General features: G+C 35.0%; 1 protein-coding gene across 2 annotated transcripts in view; it reads right to left on the bottom strand.

Annotated features, from left to right (window-relative positions):
- Positions 1-94: 94 nt before the first annotated feature.
- The window catches only part of map4k3a (mitogen-activated protein kinase kinase kinase kinase 3a), a 65,099-nt gene continuing 45,211 nt past the window's right edge, over positions 95-19,982 (bottom strand). Inside the window, exons 15-34 of one of the 2 annotated variants that reach the window (XM_084396162.1) lie at positions 17,689-17,751; positions 12,733-12,791; positions 10,754-10,792; positions 9,821-9,895; positions 8,917-8,968; positions 7,994-8,159; positions 7,226-7,323; positions 6,006-6,047; positions 5,729-5,813; positions 5,493-5,572; positions 5,287-5,347; positions 4,980-5,097; positions 4,839-4,897; positions 3,831-3,934; positions 3,395-3,563; positions 2,922-2,990; positions 2,745-2,837; positions 2,478-2,548; positions 1,588-1,643; positions 95-1,435 (exon numbers count right to left, since the gene is read on the bottom strand). In XM_084396162.1, coding sequence (XP_084252288.1) covers positions 1,348-1,435; positions 1,588-1,643; positions 2,478-2,548; positions 2,745-2,837; positions 2,922-2,990; positions 3,395-3,563; positions 3,831-3,934; positions 4,839-4,897; positions 4,980-5,097; positions 5,287-5,347; positions 5,493-5,572; positions 5,729-5,813; positions 6,006-6,047; positions 7,226-7,323; positions 7,994-8,159; positions 8,917-8,968; positions 9,821-9,895; positions 10,754-10,792; positions 12,733-12,791; positions 17,689-17,751 — 1,647 coding nt within the window. In that variant the 3' untranslated portion in view covers positions 95-1,347. The remainder of the gene's footprint in view (positions 1,436-1,587; positions 1,644-2,477; positions 2,549-2,744; positions 2,838-2,921; positions 2,991-3,394; positions 3,564-3,830; positions 3,935-4,838; positions 4,898-4,979; positions 5,098-5,286; positions 5,348-5,492; positions 5,573-5,728; positions 5,814-6,005; positions 6,048-7,225; positions 7,324-7,993; positions 8,160-8,916; positions 8,969-9,820; positions 9,896-10,753; positions 10,793-12,732; positions 12,792-17,688; positions 17,752-19,982) is intronic. The other variant, XM_084396163.1, reaches the window with a different exon arrangement.

Raw genomic sequence — 19,982 nt, forward strand, 5'->3', positions numbered from 1 at the left:
ATAATTCGATTTTTAAATTTCACAAGAAATACTAAGCAAAATGTATAAAAGTAAGCAAAATACTTTTATTATTAAAACACGAAAGGCATCTCAGTATGTAAAACCATGTGATTTTATTTTACACTATGTACATTTGACACAAAATGAACAGAAAACGTATTCCATAATCGAATTAACTTGTGAATTACAGACAAGAGAACGCACGGAATATGTTTTTTCTGTTCTTATTGTGGAATTACATTTACTTTGAATGGCAGTTCTGTAAGAGAAAGTCCATGTTGTAGAAAGTTTACAGCAACTCTCAAATTCCAACATCATCTTGTAAATAGTGTATACAGCACTCAAATTACATACAAACATCTGGATGCAGACAGTAATATCTTCCACATAAGCTTGAGAACTTTTCAAAATAATGTAAAAACATCCTAATGATTTATTGCTTATTAGGATTATACATGTATACACATTTACAAAAAAATACATGTGTATATATCTATATATGTTATTATCTGCATGGTTTTAAACATACACTTACATATACACATTAACATTTTAATAACATTGTGCAAATTTGAAGTGAGTGCATACCACAGAGTTAAAAACAATTACGAGGGCCACTGAATTAGAAGTTGCTCAATAAAAACACAATTTGGCTTTATATAAAAAAAAAACGATTAGGTTTTACAATAAAAAAACAAACAAAAAGACATTAAGAAGGCAAGTCTCGGAAAGAGTGGCACTTCAGCTTTGTGATTCTTAAACCATTGCATATAACAAAAATTATCTGGCCCTAGAGGTCGTTTTAAGTAGTACCCAACATCTCACAGTCCTTTACAACGCTAACGCTGCCACAAACCTGTACAACATAAATGTACTGATATCTACATAACCAATGCAAAGAGTACAACTCAACAATACTATGTCTGTATGTACATGAATTAAATACGTGTTTTCAAGCACTTGTGTGGTTAGCGTCAAGTGAGAGTAGTGGCTTAAAACAAAAGAAATCGTGCTTACTTTTGAAAGAAAAAAAAGAAAAAAAAATTGTATATGTGTGTTTCAGTTAAAAAATAAATTAAAACTGCTAGAAGCCAAACCAAAGCAAGGCCTCTAAAACAGTTAATGGTGAAAGTGCATACTGTAGTACATCATGCGGTTACGGCCTATCTGTTCTCTGAGATCTTTGAATCCATTCAAGTCTTCCTCTGTGCTCTCAGTTGTCCAACAGCAGCATATCTGTGGTTCTTCTGAGATGTGGCTAGTTGTCATTGGGCCACATTCAAATAAAAGCCTCTTATAACGCTGCATTCCGGCATGTAGTGTTTTTGCACCAAGATGGCATTGCGGTCAGTAGCTGTTTTCGTGGCCTGCGAGGATGTAGAGATTGCTGTGTGCTGTTGGATTGTCTGTTGGTCGGCTCTCCAAAACCACCACTCTGTAAAGAACAACATCAAAACAAATACCTTTGACCTGATGGCCTTTCTGCGAACATATGCCCTACATCATAAAACATGGATTGGCACACCAGTAATAAAGTGTACAATGTTAATTAAATAATGACATAATAATTAGATGGCTTCTTCTCACCTGTCTGAACCCAGCAGTCTAAATATCCTCGTGTTGTCAGAAATCTCCTGTGTAATCTGGAATATAAACAGAATAATGTGATTGCAAAATATGTATGTCATATAGTTTAACAAAAAAATTATTACACCACTCTCTGAAATACATTCTGATCCTGATTGTATATATATATATATATATATATATATATATATATATATATATATATATATATATATATATATATATATATATATATATATATATGTATGTATATAATTATTTATTTATTTTCAGCTATTTTAAACACACATACATATACACACACATATACACATACATACATATATACACACACACACACACACACACATACACACATATATATATATATATATATATATATATATATATATATATATATATATAAATATTATTTTTTCCAGCTATTTTAAACACAAACACACACACACACACACACATACATACATGCATATATATATATATACATATGTGTGTGTGTGTGTGTCTGTTTAAAATAGCTGAATGAGAAAGAATTAAAAAAAGTAAATATGTTGTTAAATATCAGCTAGAACATATTAAAAAGTAACCTGTATTGCAAATGAATCATATTTAATTATATACATTTTAATTAGTAACCTGTATTGCATTTAATTGTCATTAAGTATTTATATTAAATTAGATTTAACTTGTTTAATTTAGATATAAACATACATTTATATTATATTATACTATACTATATATTTAATATATCATTTATATATATATATATATAGTAATATTTTTGCAGTGTTTGTTTTTTCTGCTTCACGATGGGGTCAGGGTTTTTCTCTTGATATTATTGACAGGCCGTCTCTGTTCATCTTCTCTCACATGTATTGAGATAGACTTGCCTCATTGGACTTGAAGCTGCGTCCTTGCATGCCATGCCTCCAGAAGGCCAACACACTGTCTTGAAGGCAAACTAAGAGGGACAGATAGATGCAGAGAGAGATTTTTACTACAATAGATAGATACTACAATAAAACAAGAATGTACCCATAGAAAAGTGTTTAAATACCTAAAGGATAACTGTTAAATTCAATGAGCTTAGAGAAGACTTGTGTACAAATTGAGGAATATTTACTTCAGGACACCCTTAATGTACCAAAGTTCCATACCTATTGATTCAATCTGGAAGTTAAAAGTCAGTTCGGCTGAGAGTTTTCGACTGGACTTTAACCGGCCTTGCAAATTCACAATCTTAATGCTCCCTGGAGATGAAGAGAGGCGATTAATCACTATATCTGTTTTTTGATATGCATGCATCTGTTATTAATGGCATGTTCTGTACTTACGATCTAAGCAGACTAAAATTGTATCTCTCTCCAGCTGGGTCACATGCATCACACAACTCTGTGGGGTATCTGAAACAACATAAACAATTTTCTAGAATTATGCATTATTAAAATGATAAAAGAGTCAAATTAATTAAAAGCTAATCTTAATCCAAAATTTACACACACACTCACGCGCACACACGACTCACGCACGCGCACACACGTTGTGTTTTCATGTTTTATGGGGACTTTCCATAGACATTTGTTATACAATACAAACTGTATATTCTATCCCCTTACACTAACTCTACCCATCAGAGAAAACTTTCTGCATTTTTACATTTAAAAAAAAAAAAGATTTATAAGCAGTTTTCCTCATGGGGATCAACAAATGTCCCCACAAGGACAAGGATTTCTGACATTGCCACCTTTGTGGGGACCTATGTTGTCCCCATAATGTAGGATTTACCAAGTAGTTTTAAAGAACCCACCAGAATCGAACCAGTTGGTGGTAGAGTTGGGATTGAGGGTCTCAAACCGCACCACCTGGTTAAGCTCTGTCCCTTTGCTCACAGCTATGCAGATGAGAGGATACTGATGCTCTGGAACCACCAGCATCTCAAACACCTCCAGCGGACACGGCAGGGGGAAGTCTATGCTCTGCAGGGAATGAGTCAAGTGCTTAATTTGGAACAGCCTGCATGTGAATATGCCAAGTAAAGCAATTTTAACCCACAAGTCTTAAGTAGAAGGATCAGCAATTTTTAAAAGCTTAAAGGAAACATGAATAGCTAATAGCTAAGCCTACTACATTATATTTATTTCCACCACTTTGAGTTGTCAACCCTTTTTCCATGGATTTGCAAGGATCTGCAGATCACCCTGTAACATTGTTTTGGCGATGGGAACCAGTGACACTGGGCTCACCTTGACCAACATGAATTTCTGCATGGACTCCACCCACTCAAAAAGGACAATACTGGACTGAAAGGCACCGCACAGGTACTTGTGGCCAGTATAAGGATTCCTCACTGAGAATAAACAAAACAACATATGGAAACAAAATACTGTAGAATACCTTAAATAAAGTCTATTTCACTATATTTTCCGTAAAGTGCCCCTATTATGCTATTTTAAAGGTTCTTAATTTTGTTTAGGAGGACTCCTACAATAGGTTTACAAGCATCCAAGGTAAAAAAAACAGATAAATGTTCTCATAATATACATTGCAGCATCACCTCTTTCCTCGCAGTGTCTCAAACGGTTCGATAAAGGATTCTATCTCTCTAAACCCCTCCTTTCCGAGAGCTTGCTCTGCTCTGATTGGTCAGATGGCCCAGTCTGTTGTGATTGGTGAAATGAAACGCACATTACCGTATCTGAACTTCAGCTCCGGAGGCTTCCTCAGAACTTGTACACACTGATACGAACGGTAACAATGGCATGGGTTTTATCGTATAAATTCAAGCGCGAGTCCACATCCTTTGAAAATGCATGCAAAGTGGATTTGCTTTCGCAGAGCAGAACACAGCGTCTTCTCGAAATGTCGACAACACGATCCAAACTCTTCCAGACCTCAGTTACAAATACAGTGTTTGAGGGCGGGTCGAAGTAGACGCTGTTCGCAGGCAGCCAATGAAGACCAAACTCTGGCATTAAGCAAATCTGTTACAAACCTACCGAGTACTGACGACTTGTTTCAGGCAGTTCAGAATCAGTTCTTTCTTACGGGAGACAAAAACTTTATTTGTCGTGCACTTTGATCTTTGAAACCTTGCAGACAGCTATTTAACACACTGCATGAAAGGTAATATCTGAATAAGCATAATAGGGGCACTTTAAAGACAACTGAATTATATGCTTGACATCATCCAAAGTATGTATGTTACTGAATTCAGAAATAAAGGAAGGAAGAAAAGTACAGGATCTGCTTACCTACACAGCACTTTTGACACCCTTTTGTTTCAGGGATCTTATTGGACACTGAGAATTTCCTGGAATACAAATAAAAATGTAGAATGAAAAATGCACATTTTGGTCACATCCTTACACACACACAGAGATCTGAACATTTACCTGGGGATCATTTTGTCAGGAAATCTGTATGTTGGTATGGCAACAGGGAGTTTCTGCATATGTCGAGCATGCTCAAACAGGCCACTCAGACTGTGAGAGTACAGGTGACATGCTTTTCCTGCGGAAACACAATTTCATTATTCAAAAACAGGGAAACAGGACAATGTCAGGAAACACTTGACATATATGACATTAACTGTTCTAGTATTATCATTACAAGCAGTTCCATCCTATAATGTAAGAAACTCATTCTGAATAATTTGTAATTTGAAAAGCTAAAGCTGATCTTTTTTAAAGCACAGCTTACCGGATATTGATAGCAGGCTGTTGCTCATGACATACAGCCAAGTACATCTCCTGGGGAAAAGCTGAAAATGACACAAAAATAGCTTTAGCACAAAACAAGCACGACTGACTGAAGAAGCACGCCACACTCAGATAACACAAGGATATACATCACACAAATTTGTTTTCCAAAATTTGCTTGCAAATGCCTGAAAAGTAGCATCATACCTGCTCCATGGACGTCTCGTGCAGCTCATTAAGGTTTAAAGTGTAGATGCCTTCTTCTGCTCCAAATATCAGATACTGGTCTGAAATGCATAAACAGGGAGGAAGAAAAAAAATGACTTTTTCAGCGGAGATATAAAAAAATGCTTATGTAGGCAAAATAGATATAATAACGTACCATGAAATATTAATATTTCCTGTAAGCCGGATTCTAACTAAGACATATTAACTGAGCTCACCTCGTGTGTCTGGATTGATCCATGAGGTAGCGCAATGTATTTTTAATGGACAGCCATTAAAGACTTTAGAGAAGCATGCTCCCATCTGGATATGAGAATAAAACGCAATGGAGAACTCAGATGTTAATCACCAAATTAATCACAGTTCAAAAGGCTTATATCCAAGAAAACAAACACATCAAAAAGGTAACATGCATTAATTTAAATAAAAAAACATGGCAAGCGCTTAAGTCCCAATACAGTGCCATAGATCTGCAAATCTATGATGTCCACTTACATGAACCTTTGGAGTTGGAGGGAGACCATTGCTGATGGGTTTCTGTGGGGAAAACAAATACAATTGAAGCAAATTAGAGAATGTAAGTAGATTTTATATATATATATATATATACACACACACATACATAGTACCTGTCAAGAGTTTTGAAACACAATTTTGTTTTATGTTTTTGAAAGAGGTCTCTTATGCTCACCAAGTCTGCAATTATTTAATAGAAAATACAGTAAACAGTAATATTGTGAAATATTATTACAACGTAAAATAATTGTTTTCTATTTTAATAAATTTAAAAATATAATTTAGTCCTGTGATGACAAGCTGAATTTTCAGCATCATTACTCTGATTAGAAATCATTGTAATATGCTGATTTACTGCTCAAGATTTTTTATTTTTTATCATCAATGTTGAAAACATTTTTTGCTGCTTAACAATTTGTGGAAACAATAATACCATTCTAACATTTGAAGCAATATTAAAAAGAGAGAGAGAGATCAATACTTTTTTAATATGACTGTTTTTACTGTATTTTTGATTAAATAATTGCAGACATTGCTTCCAAACTTTTGACAGGTAATATATATATATATATATATATATATATATATGTATATATATATATATATATATATATATATATATATATATATATATATATATATATACATGAAGAGTTCAGATGCAAAAGCCTCTAAGTGCCATTTGAAAATTTCTTCTAGAATGATCATTTTTATCAAGCTCGTATATTTAAGTTCAATAATTTCACTTAAATGGCAATGAAAATTACTTATTAGTTGTCATTTAAGTGAAATTACTGAACTTAAATATACAAGCTTGATAAAAAAATGATCATTCTAGAAGAAAATTTTAGATGGCACTTGGCTTTTGCATCTGAACTCTTCATATATTAAAATAACAATATAACTATTTGTAATAATATTATATACACACACACACACATTACAACAACATTAGAAAACATGTCAAAGATTTGTTATTATTAAATAATTAAATCATTGAATTTCTTTAAAGATGTGATCATTAAAGATCTTAAATATCATTATATGTCATGACCTATATATATATATATATATATATATATATATATATATATATATATATATATATATATATAACATATACAAACATGTCAAAGATTCATTATCCAGAAACCATAAGTGTTGCAAGAATCACTAAATGCAATGGAACCAAGCCATACTAGAAAATCCTTCTTGTCCTTCGTTCCAGGACCAGCAGGGGGCATTGTGGACTGTGTCTCCGTTGAGAGCGAGTGTTCAGATGGGCTAATTCCATTACCTGTGGGTATGTAAGAAAAGATATAGTACACAATTTAGTTTCTGTTTATAAATCCTAAAAGCTATGTTCCTTAAAATAGGTATCCAGCAAGAGATGCACACAGAGCACATTATGTAAAGAAAGTGTGCTTTGAATGTACATTCACAAAGAGGTTTAGCATTACGATTAAACGTTTCGCAATTACTAAGCTACTGCTGCGATTTGCAGCAACCACACTATAATAACAATGCAAAGGCAAGTGTAATGAATCAAAAAGGATGACTGCAACAATGACTGACAGGAGAACAATAATTTGACAAGGAAAAGATTACAAGGGTGGAGTGGGTGATTCATGATGTCTTCCAGTGGGTGTGTGACATTTTCACATGCCAACACCATTGACGGCATTTCTCTTAGAGAGGGATGAGAGATGACATGTAATCTCACTACTGGCTGACTAAAGGGACTAACAATGGGACGGTTTGGAGACAGGTTTAGTGACTGGGGTTGAACTACGTTTATAGGGAAGAGTTGAATTCAATACGGGAGGGGCCTGTCTTACTGTCTCCTTCCTCATCGTGATCTTCCTCGTCGTCAAACGAGACCTGCAGACTCTCGTCGAACTGACTACATATCCCAGCGTCCCCCTGGGCTTCCCACGGGTCAAGTTCTTCCCGACTGGTCTCATTACCTAAACTGCTGAGCTTGTTTGCTGGCAGTCGAGGCGGCGGAGGTCGAGGGGGTACGTTGGTGGATGATCGAGCCGGGCTTTCGGGCTCCGGGCAGCGCTTTATAGTGCCCTGGTTACCGTCATGATCGCCCGAGGAGCTTTGATGAGGTCCGGGACTGGGCTTTGGCTGGAAACGACAGAACAAAATTAGCAGCATGCTACCGGCTTCTGTGGGATCAATAGTGCGATTACTAAAAAAAGTACATGTAAAAAAAAAACTGTAGAAGCTGTTCACTGATTTCCGATAAGCTTGCTTCAAGAAAAAAAAAAAAAGACTTGGTTGCTCAAAATAAAACTGCTAAATCAAAACAACACCTGAACATACACTACCTTTCAAAGGTTTGGGGTGGGAAAGAGTTTTTAAATGTTTTAAAAAGATATCTCTTATGCTCACCAAGGCTAGATTTATTTGATCAAAAACAGAAAAAACAATAATATTGTAAATTATTATTACAATTTAAAATAACTGTTTTCTATTTTAATATATTTTAAAGTGTAATTTATTCCTGTAATTTTCAGCATCATTACACCAGTCTTCAGTGTCACATGATCCTTCAGGAATCATTCTGAAATATGCTGATTTGGTGCTCAAGAATAATTTCTAATTATCATTAATGTTGTAAACATGTTGTGCTGCTTCATATTTTTGAGATCCTTTTTTTTTTCAAGATTCTTTGATAAATAGAAAGTTCAAAACAATGTAAAAGTCTTTTGTCACTTTTGATCGATTTAATGCTGAATAAAAGTAATGATTTCTTTCAACAACAAAAAAAGAAAAAGATCAAAATTAAAATCCCCAAACCATTGAACAGTAGGGCAAGTTTTCAACACTAAAAAGATTTACTAAAAACATTTTATACCAAATACCTTGTTTGGATATTTACCTTGGGAGGAAGTGGTGGGGGGACCTTAGGCCTCATGGTAGAGTTTTTCGTGCTGAGACAAATCAGACATCCAATTAGCTGAGTCACAACGCTACTTATTTATGGTTAATCATACTACAACTGACGAACATAATTTGAGGGCATTAACAGGATGTTAATGGATCTCTGTGCTTGGTTTCATCTGACACTGGACCAACAGGGGTACAATAAAAGACAGCAAACAAACAACAAATACGCATGCAATCAAATGCACCAGGAATAATTCACTCTAATGAAAATTCTGTTATTATTCACTCACCCTCTCGTCATTTCAAACATGCATGCTGTTTTTTTTTTTCGTGAAACAATACAAATTTTGAAGAATGAAATACAGTGCAAAAGTGATTGCATGGTGCTTTTTGGATTTTTTTTGGTGGTCACTAATAAAAGCAATTGGGTTTGGAACATGATGAATAAATAATAACATTTGTATTAGAAAAGCTTGTCGTCACTAAGAGAGTGCACTATGAGTGTCATGATAGTAGTTCATTTGCATTTGAACTTGGGAAAATAAGGCTAAAGTAGCAGTTGGATGAACCACAACATTCTTGAACGTCTGCTAGCCATGGCATTGCTAAATAAAGGGAAAAAGAGATGGTCTGTCCAGTAAGAAAGGAAAACAGATGAAAGAATGATTCCCATGGAACTAAAAAGGCCATGATATACTGGCAACATTTTCAGGGGACATTGAAAAACAGTATTTGATTTTAAAAGAAAAGAAGTCAAAATTTAATTAATATGAGTCACAAAGGATTACATAAAAAATCAGGTGCTTGCATCAAAATGTTGCCAGTGCATCATGATCGTGAAGCGTTTTATCCTAGAGCAGCAGGGAGAAATTGGCTATAGAATCAGAAGAACTTACTGTTGCAATTCATCATCATGATCATCACCATCATCTTCACCCTCATCATCATCCTCCAAATGAGCCTCATGCCCCCTAATGAGGATTGAGAAGGTTGCGGCGCTCATTCAATGAAGATTATCAATTTGAAGCAATCAAAGTTCGACTTCCCAGGGGTAAGATTAAACACTAATGGGCCATTCACATAGGGCATCCCGTGTAGTTTTTAAATGCTAGTCTACATAAATATGCACTAAACAGACTCTTCATGTGACCTTTGTGATCCATCTCACTGTTTTTTCAGCATCTCATGCTATGAGCGCCATGTTTTTCTTTGTGCATTTTCACAAAAATGCATCACTATTGCAAAGTCAACATTTTGGTAGCATAATAATCAGTCTGATGATTCAGTGACATTCCCTTTAAAGATGGACTCTAAAAATCAAAGTGTGAAAAATTAATGACAGGACAATCCCAAAGATCAATCTAGAAATGCATCTGGAGTAAATTTCATTTAGAGGGACTAACTGGTTAATTTCCCCCTGAGGAATGGAAAACTAATACTGTGGCAAAAATAACAGATCTCCAACAAAGCATTGCCAAGCAAATCAGCCTTTGGTTCCACTCGGACAAGCACAAAAGGGCAAGGTTAGGTCACATCAAATATTGATCAGATGAAAAACCAGCTATGCAGAGAGAGAAAGCGAGAAAGTGAGGGGGAGAGAGAGAGAGAGAGAGAGAGAGAGAGAGAGAGAGAGAGAGAGAGAGAGAGAGAGAGAGAGAGAGAGAGAGAGATAGAGAGAGAGAGAGAGAGAGAGAGAGAGATGCACGGGTAGAGTTTGACAGAGCAGCAAAAATATGGAGAGAGAGAGAGAGAGAGAGGAAGCCAAAGAAAAGAGAGAGCTATGAGAGAGCACAGGAGTGAAGGACACAAACAAAGCACCGGCATCATACCTCTGGTGCAGCTCTTCTTCAACAGATTTCAAGAGGCTCCTGTAAAGAGAGAATTTAGCAAATGAAAGATGGTAAGTAACAGGTGATTCTTTCAGTGCAAAGAGCATGTGGAAACACATGACTACAGGTTTTATAACACATCAAGGGATCCATTAGCTTTCATTGATTTAAGGCTAAATAAACAGGCATTTACTGCTAAATTGTCTCTGATGACACTGGGAAACTTTCCAATGCTTGGTTGTTAAATTTTAAGAGAATGTCTGCTTCCGACCGTCTAGAACCTCTGTTCAAAAGTTGTTTATCTACACTGCGCTTCAATAATTGAACAGTAAGGTTTTCTGGACTAAAAGGGATTTAAAATAACAGAAAAAATAAAATAAATAATAAATCAATAAAATGCTGCATCAGAGAAAACATGTCTTACGTCTGCATGCAAAGAACAAATTCAGTTTGTAAATTTATAAGAAAGAAGATCCAATTGCAAATCAGTATGCAAATATAACAATGACGTCATTACTTTAAATACATCGTGAAGGCTCAACATTCTATCAATGTAACCCGATGGAAACTATAACATTTAAATAGTGAATGAATAGGCTATGCCACATTTTGCAGTTTTTGTAAAATCACTGAAAGACATGATAGCAATATAGACCACAGCCATCCAAAATGCTCAAATTTAATTTCTGTGGACCATGTGCAATATAGAAAACACCATGATGGATTTCTTCATCATTCAGCCAAGGCCGAACACTAGTCAACATTTGAAGTGGATCAAAAAAGTTCAACAAAGTTGTCCCAAGACAAGAACGGGTATTGTTAAAAATGCATGTATAACTTTGATGAAGGTTTTGATCCACTTCAAATGTTGGTCCCCCCTCATGGTGGTTGCCATTTTGAAATTGAATTACCAACTGCACACTACTCACTTCAATCTCAGTACTCCCCAATTATCAGGCACTTTTTGAATAAAAAAAAAAAGTAACATTTGGTTTACAAATATTTCTGTGAATGCAGAATTTCTACAACAGTACCAGTTACCCAAAATCTGTTGTGGATTTTGCACGATCTCTCCTCCACACCAGTAGGTGGCAGTATAACGGTTCAATGGTAAGTGTCATTATTAAACTGCTCCAGTATTGGATGATGCTTAATATCCTTAAAATAATTTTGATTAAAATGTGTGCTTTATATTTATGTTTATATTTATTTATTAAAACATAATACAGCACAACCACTTTTAAAATAAATAAATAAATCAATAAGTCATTATGTCATGTCTCTCTACCTCGGAGCCAAGAGTGGCCTTCTCATTTTATTGTATTCAATAACCAAGCGCACACAGGCCCCTGGACCATTCATCCAGACAATACTATTCCACTATTCTAGTTATCGTTTCCATCATTAACCAAACAGAGGCTGATTACTGCAGCCATGCATGGAGCTGACTAAACCTGAGCGGATGAGTGCTCATATACGGTGAATTGTGACGCTGAGGGGGTGTCTCGAAGTGCTCGGGACCCATCTGTTGACAAGAGCTGAGAGCAACACCTCAGAGCACATGCAAAGGCGCTCACACAAACACAGAGGGAACGGTTTCACTGCCACTCCATCTGGTGTACTCGACCTTCTGTTCACTATATGGCAAAGACTGTCAACAATGCGCAGGGTGTGTACATTTTAAAAGAATGACAGTCATACAGATCATACGCAAGCAACCTGAAACAAAGTGTCACACTAGTGAGACAGCAATGTCAGGTGTGAGATAAATAGATGTACGGACAAATACACTTGCACCATGAACAAACCCTGCATGTGTCTTTGAACTGTGAATAAACTCTCTTAGGAATGTCAAATACACAGAGACATACAGATATTTATAATTGTTACATTTAATTTGTATTTTTTGAATTGTAATTTTTGCAGCAGTAAAGCTGTTTTTATTAATATAAAACAGTGTGACATGTTCTGAAACTTACTTATTTCCTCCCATGATGGAGCCTTGAGGGGATTCTTGCTCATAATCCATTTGTAAATCCTGCAGAAAAAAGAAAAAAGTCATATAGAGTATATCTTCATCTTATGCTTCAATTCATGCGGAATGCAGGCGTGTTTACGCAGAGCTTCAAAAAGATGCATGAAAAGAGAACATGAATAATATGACCTGCATGAAATGCCGTTGACATTAGATTCAGGAATTATTAATTCTAGGTAACTCTTTGTTCATAATTAGTGTTGTTTTTTTATTATTATTAATCCCCACATGCAGTTTCATTTTTACTCATACAGGGTATATTAGTGAGTGAAAACGATGGAAGAGATGATGAGATGAGCATTCATCTACAGTGTATTAGCTCTACATCAGCAAGCACGCACACATCTTGCCACGATTATCTTTTTTAAAATTAGTTTTCATTAGTTTTCCTTTTCGTTTTCCATAATTCAGTGAAAGTCAATGGGGTCCAAACATCACTGACTTTCATTGTATGCACATCTTTTTCTTCTTTTTTTAAATGTCAACTTTTGGGTTCCCCAGAGGGGGAAAAAAAAGTCATACAGGTTTTAAATGACACAATGATGAGAAAATGATGGCAGAATTTTTATTTTTGGGTGAACTATCCTTTTCAGGTTTAAAATAATTGTAGTACAACTTAACAAACGTTAATCATTTTATTAGAGTGCAAAGAGTCAAAAAAGTAGGAGATTAACAGGTTGGACCCCTAGATAGACAATCTGTCTTTTTAATACAGAAAAACTGTATTTTTGTGATGAAATACAATTAGAAATGTTGATTGCACAAGATTGCTGGAAAGGAATTAAATTCATATTGCTCACAATGTCCTCCTAATTAGAGCATTGTGGGTGGACTGGGCCATGTGCTATCTCTCCTCCCACTCACCAATATGATCATTCAAGCAGGCAATGACTTGAAATAACTTCGTGTTCACGTCTTAATAGAATCAGAAAACAGAGGAGGTATCTATTAAATACCTGCAACGTGAGGAATATTTCAGGAATAAAACATAGTTTTAACCCGATGGCATGCTGTCGATAACAACAACAATTTCAACTGACCCTTCCGTAGAGGAAACCTGTTTACAGAAAATAATGTAATCTTATAATGGAAGCTAGCCAGGAAACTAATGCAATTTTCATCATAAAAAAAAAGAAAAAAAAAGAAAGAAAAAAAAGTTTCATTTAGCTTGGTATCCACATGAGAATACCAGAAAGGAGATTGAAGGAATGTGATCTGCACCTATATCTGTAACATAGTTCCACCTAAAATAGACAATTTTAGCATTTTATTTTAAATATAATATATTTAAAAATAAAAATTATTATTAATATTATTGTTAAATTAAAGTACAATAATGTATTTATTATAAAATTTCAATGTCAATATTGTATTTATTATTAAATTTCAATGCCAATTCAATTAATTTGTTATTCTGATAATATAATTTGTAAAAATTGTAAGGAAAATAAAATGAAAAAAAGTGATCTCAGACTTTTATACCCAATATATGCACTGAAGCACCAGAAAGCTGAAAAATGCTGCCTTCGGAGGATCCATTCCAAGGTAGGAAAGCATGAAAACACGTCCGAATCCAACGTTAGCTTCACTTCCTGAGATGCTTTCATCTGATACATTTTTGATATCCCACAATCCTGTGCATTTCATTCTGTGACGGTTAAGCAAAAAAAATAAAGATGGCATCTGAAAGTTGTGGTTGGTGGTCAGTTTGTGTGCAAATGTACGTTTTTGACCAACGTTTTCCACTTTTGATGTCATTTCTAGCGAGAAATTACTCTTGTAGTAATTAAATATTTGCTTATTATCATCAAAGCTTGCTCTATTTTGTTGTAGATCATCAAACCGCTTAGCTGCATGCAAAGTCATTGCCTGATAGGGCAGCGAGACAACAAGTCTGTGATGTCACAGATGTGGTAAATAGACATCAGGTCTTAAAAAAATCTGGAATATCCCTTTAAGGGAAACGCTGTCTTATTTCTTTAGGGAAGTTGGCTATAGTGCTTCATCCATTAGAGGAGATATTCTGTCAGAAGATTTTACTATAACAATCAGGTCACTGATTAAACCTGAGAACCTTATCTCCCTCAAACTCTTTTCTTTATTTATTTCACTCCCATTCGCTACTTCCACAGCTCTCTCTCATTTTCCCTTCTTACTCTCTCTCTCTCTCTCTGGAATACAGCTTTTCAGCCATGCAAAACCTCATTGATTTTGCCCTGCAGATTAACAAACCAAATTTCCTTTACGCAGCAAACTGTCATATCCTTATTCGCTGGCAGCCTTTCTGCTGATGGGAGGCTTTTCAGAAAGAGTGATGGAGAGAGAAAGGATGGAAGAGTAAAAGCTAACAGAACATCCCAGAGTATCCGCTTCACTGCTTCTGTCACCGGCTTTTCATCTCTCTCCTTTTGGTTTCTTCATACGCAGTCAAAGACACCGATTCCAAGCATGTGATTCGCTGTGCCGCCTCAGTGCGTGGGCTTCAGACCAGATGGATGTGTCACTCAAAAAAGCCTCAAAAAACGCAAAAAGATGAAAAAAGGGGGAAACCGCTTCTTTGCACAGGCATAACCCTGTGATGCTTTTAAAAACGTGGCAAACTATGCAACATCATTCTTCAATATTTCCCAGTCACTAAAATAAAAAGCCAAAAGTAGTATCCACAACCCTAAGTTGGATGAGCTGGAAAATGTAGGTCAACTTTTCAATTTCTATACTAAATTAATTCAGTGTCATAAGTATCAAGTATCCATCTAGTTCGAGAAGCCAAATTAATTTTGTTCTAAAACTGATATATATATATAAAATATGGTGTATGTATTTATACACACACACAAAATATAATTTAACAACTTGTAAATGTCAAAACAAGTTTGTGCATGTGACGTCACATGGTGAATCAAATGATTTTAATCCACAATATTCATAATCCAATATAATTGTTAACTTAAAAATTATTAATCAGACGGTTTAGACTTTTATGATGTGACATAAGCCCCTTTCACACAGAGATTCTGGAAAATACACAGACAATGTGTCAGACAAATGTATATATATAGTGCAATGCATAAGTGAATACACCCATCCTAAAAAGAGGAATAAAAAAATCATATTTTGGAAATTGAACTTAATGCCTTAATTTAAAAAATTAGGAAAAATCCAACCTTTAAGGACACCAATTTTCTTTGTGAATGAATAATGTATCGTAAATAAATAAATGTTCTTCCTTAAAATACATGGTGCATAAGTGAGTACACCCCTATGTTAAATTCCCATAGAGGCAGGCAGATTTTTATTTTTAAGTTTTTATTTTTATTTATTTTTTAGGATACTATGCATCTTGATAAAGTTCCCTTGGCCTTTGGAATTAAAATAGCCCCACATCATCACATAGCCTTCACCATACCTAGAGATTGGCATGGTTTTATTTCAGTTAGCCTAAAAGCTAGTTTGATTTGCATTGAGAGATGATCTTATGGAAAGTACCCCATGCCAATCTCTAGGTATGGTGAAGGCTATGTGATGATGTGGGGCTATTTTAATTCCAAAGGCCAAGGGAACTTTATCAGGATGTATAGTATCCTAAAATTTTTTTTTTTTAAATACTTAAAAATAAAAATCTGCCTGCCTCTATGGGAATTTAACATAGGGGTGTACTCACTTATGCACCCTGTATTTTAAGGAAGAACATTTATTTATTTACGATACATTATTCATTCACAAAGAAAATTGGTGTCCTTAAAGGTTGGATTTTTCCTAATTTTTTAAATTAAGGCATTAAGTTCAATTTTCAAAATATGATTTTTTATTCCTCTTTTTAGTCAACTTTAGCATGGGTGTATTCACTTATGCATTGCACTGTATATACAATTTAATTGTTAACTTAAAAATCATTAATACGGTTAATGACGGTTTAGACTTATGATATTGTGAATATCTTAAAAGTAGTTGTTAGATATTATGAAATTATGCATTAGAACCTCTATAGAGCCAATGTCATGGCACTTATATCAGCTGTGTATAAGAACCAACAGACAATGCAACACCATCTTTGTAAGTATGCAAACAGAAGGGGGAAATGGGGGCCAATTGGATTTCAGTACGCAATTATTATTAAGCGCGGTAGGTGTTCACAATAACTTGGTGTTGAAACGGAGGGGTGATGTGTCCCTGCTGCAGAATTAGCTGATACCTCAAACAGACCGTGCGAGCTGGGTTTGTTGCGCAAAGCGTTGCTTGCTGAGGCAATGTTTTCCCCTCTCGCTCACAGACCTGCAGAGCACTTCGGTTTAACCGTCCCTGTGGGACACGCACAGGCACTTCAGACTCTTTTTTTCCCCCTCTCTCTCTCTCTTTTCTTGTTTTTCCCCATTTGTTCGCCTTCTCCGCCCCACTCAACATCCATTCCATCTGTCTAACCCTAATCTCTCTCTCTCCATTCCCTCTCCTTCACTGTTGCTCGCTTTCAAGATGTGTCTGATTGTGACAAGCCCTAAAAATAAAGCCCCTCGGAGGCCTTGACTACACAAAATGCTTTGCTTTGCAATTTCAAAGTGCTTTTGATTATTGAAAAGTGCAGAAATGTATCGACTTTGAGGGACGTGTCTTTAATAAAGCTAGAGGCTGAAATACCAAAATAAAATGGATTCAGAGATTTGGCATGACAGACAAAGGCAATTATATACAGGCAAGCTGAAGACACAGACTGCCATGATCTAAATATGATAAGGCAGCAGAATGAATGAATGAAATGAACAAAAGATATGAAAGTCACATATGGGAGGATGAGTTCACTACACAAGCGCTGCGAAGCGGACAAGATGCTACGTAAAAGACAACAAAAAAAAAAAGATAGGGGACGCGAAGACAGAGATAACAGAGTAAAATACAAAAAAAATACCAGATTAGATCTTGCAGTGTAGTATATTTCTTCGGCACAGTCCAAAAAATCGTCAGTGTCGGGCTGTTTAGTAGAAGGACCAAGAAACTTCAGTTAATCACACACACGTGACGTCCATGTGGTTTCACAGAAACAATAATTGATGGGTTATGGGCGGTTGGGGTGGTTGCTGGGTGAAGATGTGCTTGCAAAGACCATGTCAACCAGAATGGACCTTTAAACAGGTCTGTGGATTAAATGAACAGTCCATAACTGCTGAAAAGTGGTGTGGTGGTATTATGTTCACAGAAGTTGTAATGATTGTTATAATTCTGCTCTTTTACTATTACAGCAAGAATGCATTAAATTGATCAAAAGTGACAGTAAAGATTTTTACTGTTCATTGTTACAAAAGATTTCTCTTTCAAATAAATGCTGTTCTTTTAAGAATCGTGAAAAAAAACCATAATGTCCATAAAAATATTAAGCAGCACGACTGTTTTTTCAGCACTAATAATAATAAGAAATGTGTGTTGAGCACCAAATCAGCATATTAGAATGATTTCTAAAGGATCATGTGACTGAAGACTGAAGTAATGGCTGCTTTGCATCACAGGAATAAACTTATGTAGTTTATATATATATATATATATATATATATATATATATATATATATATATATACACACATACACACAGTGCTATGCATAAGTTTAGACCTAAAAAGAGGAATAAAAAAATATGTTTTATTTCAGTTAGCCTAATAGCTGGTTTGATTTGCATTGAGAGATGATCTTATGGAAAGTACTCCATGCCAATCTCTAGGTATGGTGAAGGCTATGTGATGATGTGGGGCTATTTTAATTCCAAAGGCCAAGGGAACTTTATCAGGATGCATAGTATCCTGAATCCATGAAGTAACTGGCCTTTAAAAATAAAAATCTGCCTGCCTCTATGGGAATTTAACATAGGGGTGTCCAGACTTATGCACCCTGTATTTTAAGGAAGAACATTTATTTATTTACGATACATTATTCATTCACAAAGAAAATTGGTGTCCTTAAAGGTTGGATTTTTCCTCATTTTTTTAATTAAGGCATTAAGTTCAATTTCCAAAAGATGATTTTTTATTCCACTTTTTAGTCAACTTTAGCATGGGTGTCTAAACCTTATGCATAGCACTGTATAAATATATAGCAATTAAAATATATATAGCAGTACCATTATAGAAATTATATCACTTTGTGATTTTTGTTTTAAATGTTTTAAACGTTTCTATTTTTCTAAAACTATTTGTTTTAAATGTTTCACATTTTAAAAACCTTTACAACCCACCAGTTGCAGCAATTATGTACTGCTTCTTTAGAAACAGCAGAGCAACTTGATGTGACTCCAGGAAATCAAAAGAAAATCAAAGCGTGGGGGAAGTGAGGTTCTTCAGATGTGAGGTTACATTCAGAAGATGACATCATAAGCATGAAGCTACAATGGGAATCGACATTAATTTGATGTCCTGCTGTTAAAAATGATCTGGTTTATGAAAGGATGACAAATCCAGTTACAACATGAGAAACACTGAGTGCTCAAATGAGACAAAGATGAGTCAACGCTGCATTTTTCTGCAGCGCTTAAAGGAAGTCGTATTGATTAGATGCCACGGAAAGCTGCATCTAACCTTTCAATTATCGCGGTGGTGAGAGTGCGAGACAGACGTCTCAAATGCACAACAGTCAAACATGGGGTGAGAGAAAACAAGCCACTGTCAGTAGACGAGATGGGATTGAGGTGTTTGTGAGGAAAATATTACATAATAGAAAGTGTCAGCTTATAGGAAAAATCATTTGGAAGTGTTTGCTATACTTGGTTATGCGCTTTGTGAACAGCTTGACAGGCAGAGTGATTCCAAATTAAGCTTGACGTGGTTTCACATTTGCCCTGTTCCAAAACCTAGTTAGCTCCCTATGGTGGGATCATATTCTTCACTGGCAAAAACTATATTTTCAACATAAACATGTTTTCCCTTAAGTACTAAAGTGAATCATTTTAATATATATATATATATATATATATATATATATTTTTTTTTTTTTATAAATGTATACAATAATTATGAGAGTTGTGTTTTTATGTTTGTTTGTTTTTTACATTTTACATTTTATATTATTATTATTAATATCATATTATTTGTATTAATAAATTATGAATGTATTTATTATTAATATTCTATTTAAATGGTTGTCATTCATAAAAGCTTTGCAATACAGCCCTACGGTTGGTCTCTTTTTAAAGATGTCACAGAAAATTATTAAAAAGTG

Source organism: Rutilus rutilus (genome assembly GCF_951802725.1).
Source record: "Rutilus rutilus genome assembly, chromosome: 22".
Classification (NCBI taxonomy): domain Eukaryota; kingdom Metazoa; phylum Chordata; class Actinopteri; order Cypriniformes; family Leuciscidae; genus Rutilus; species Rutilus rutilus.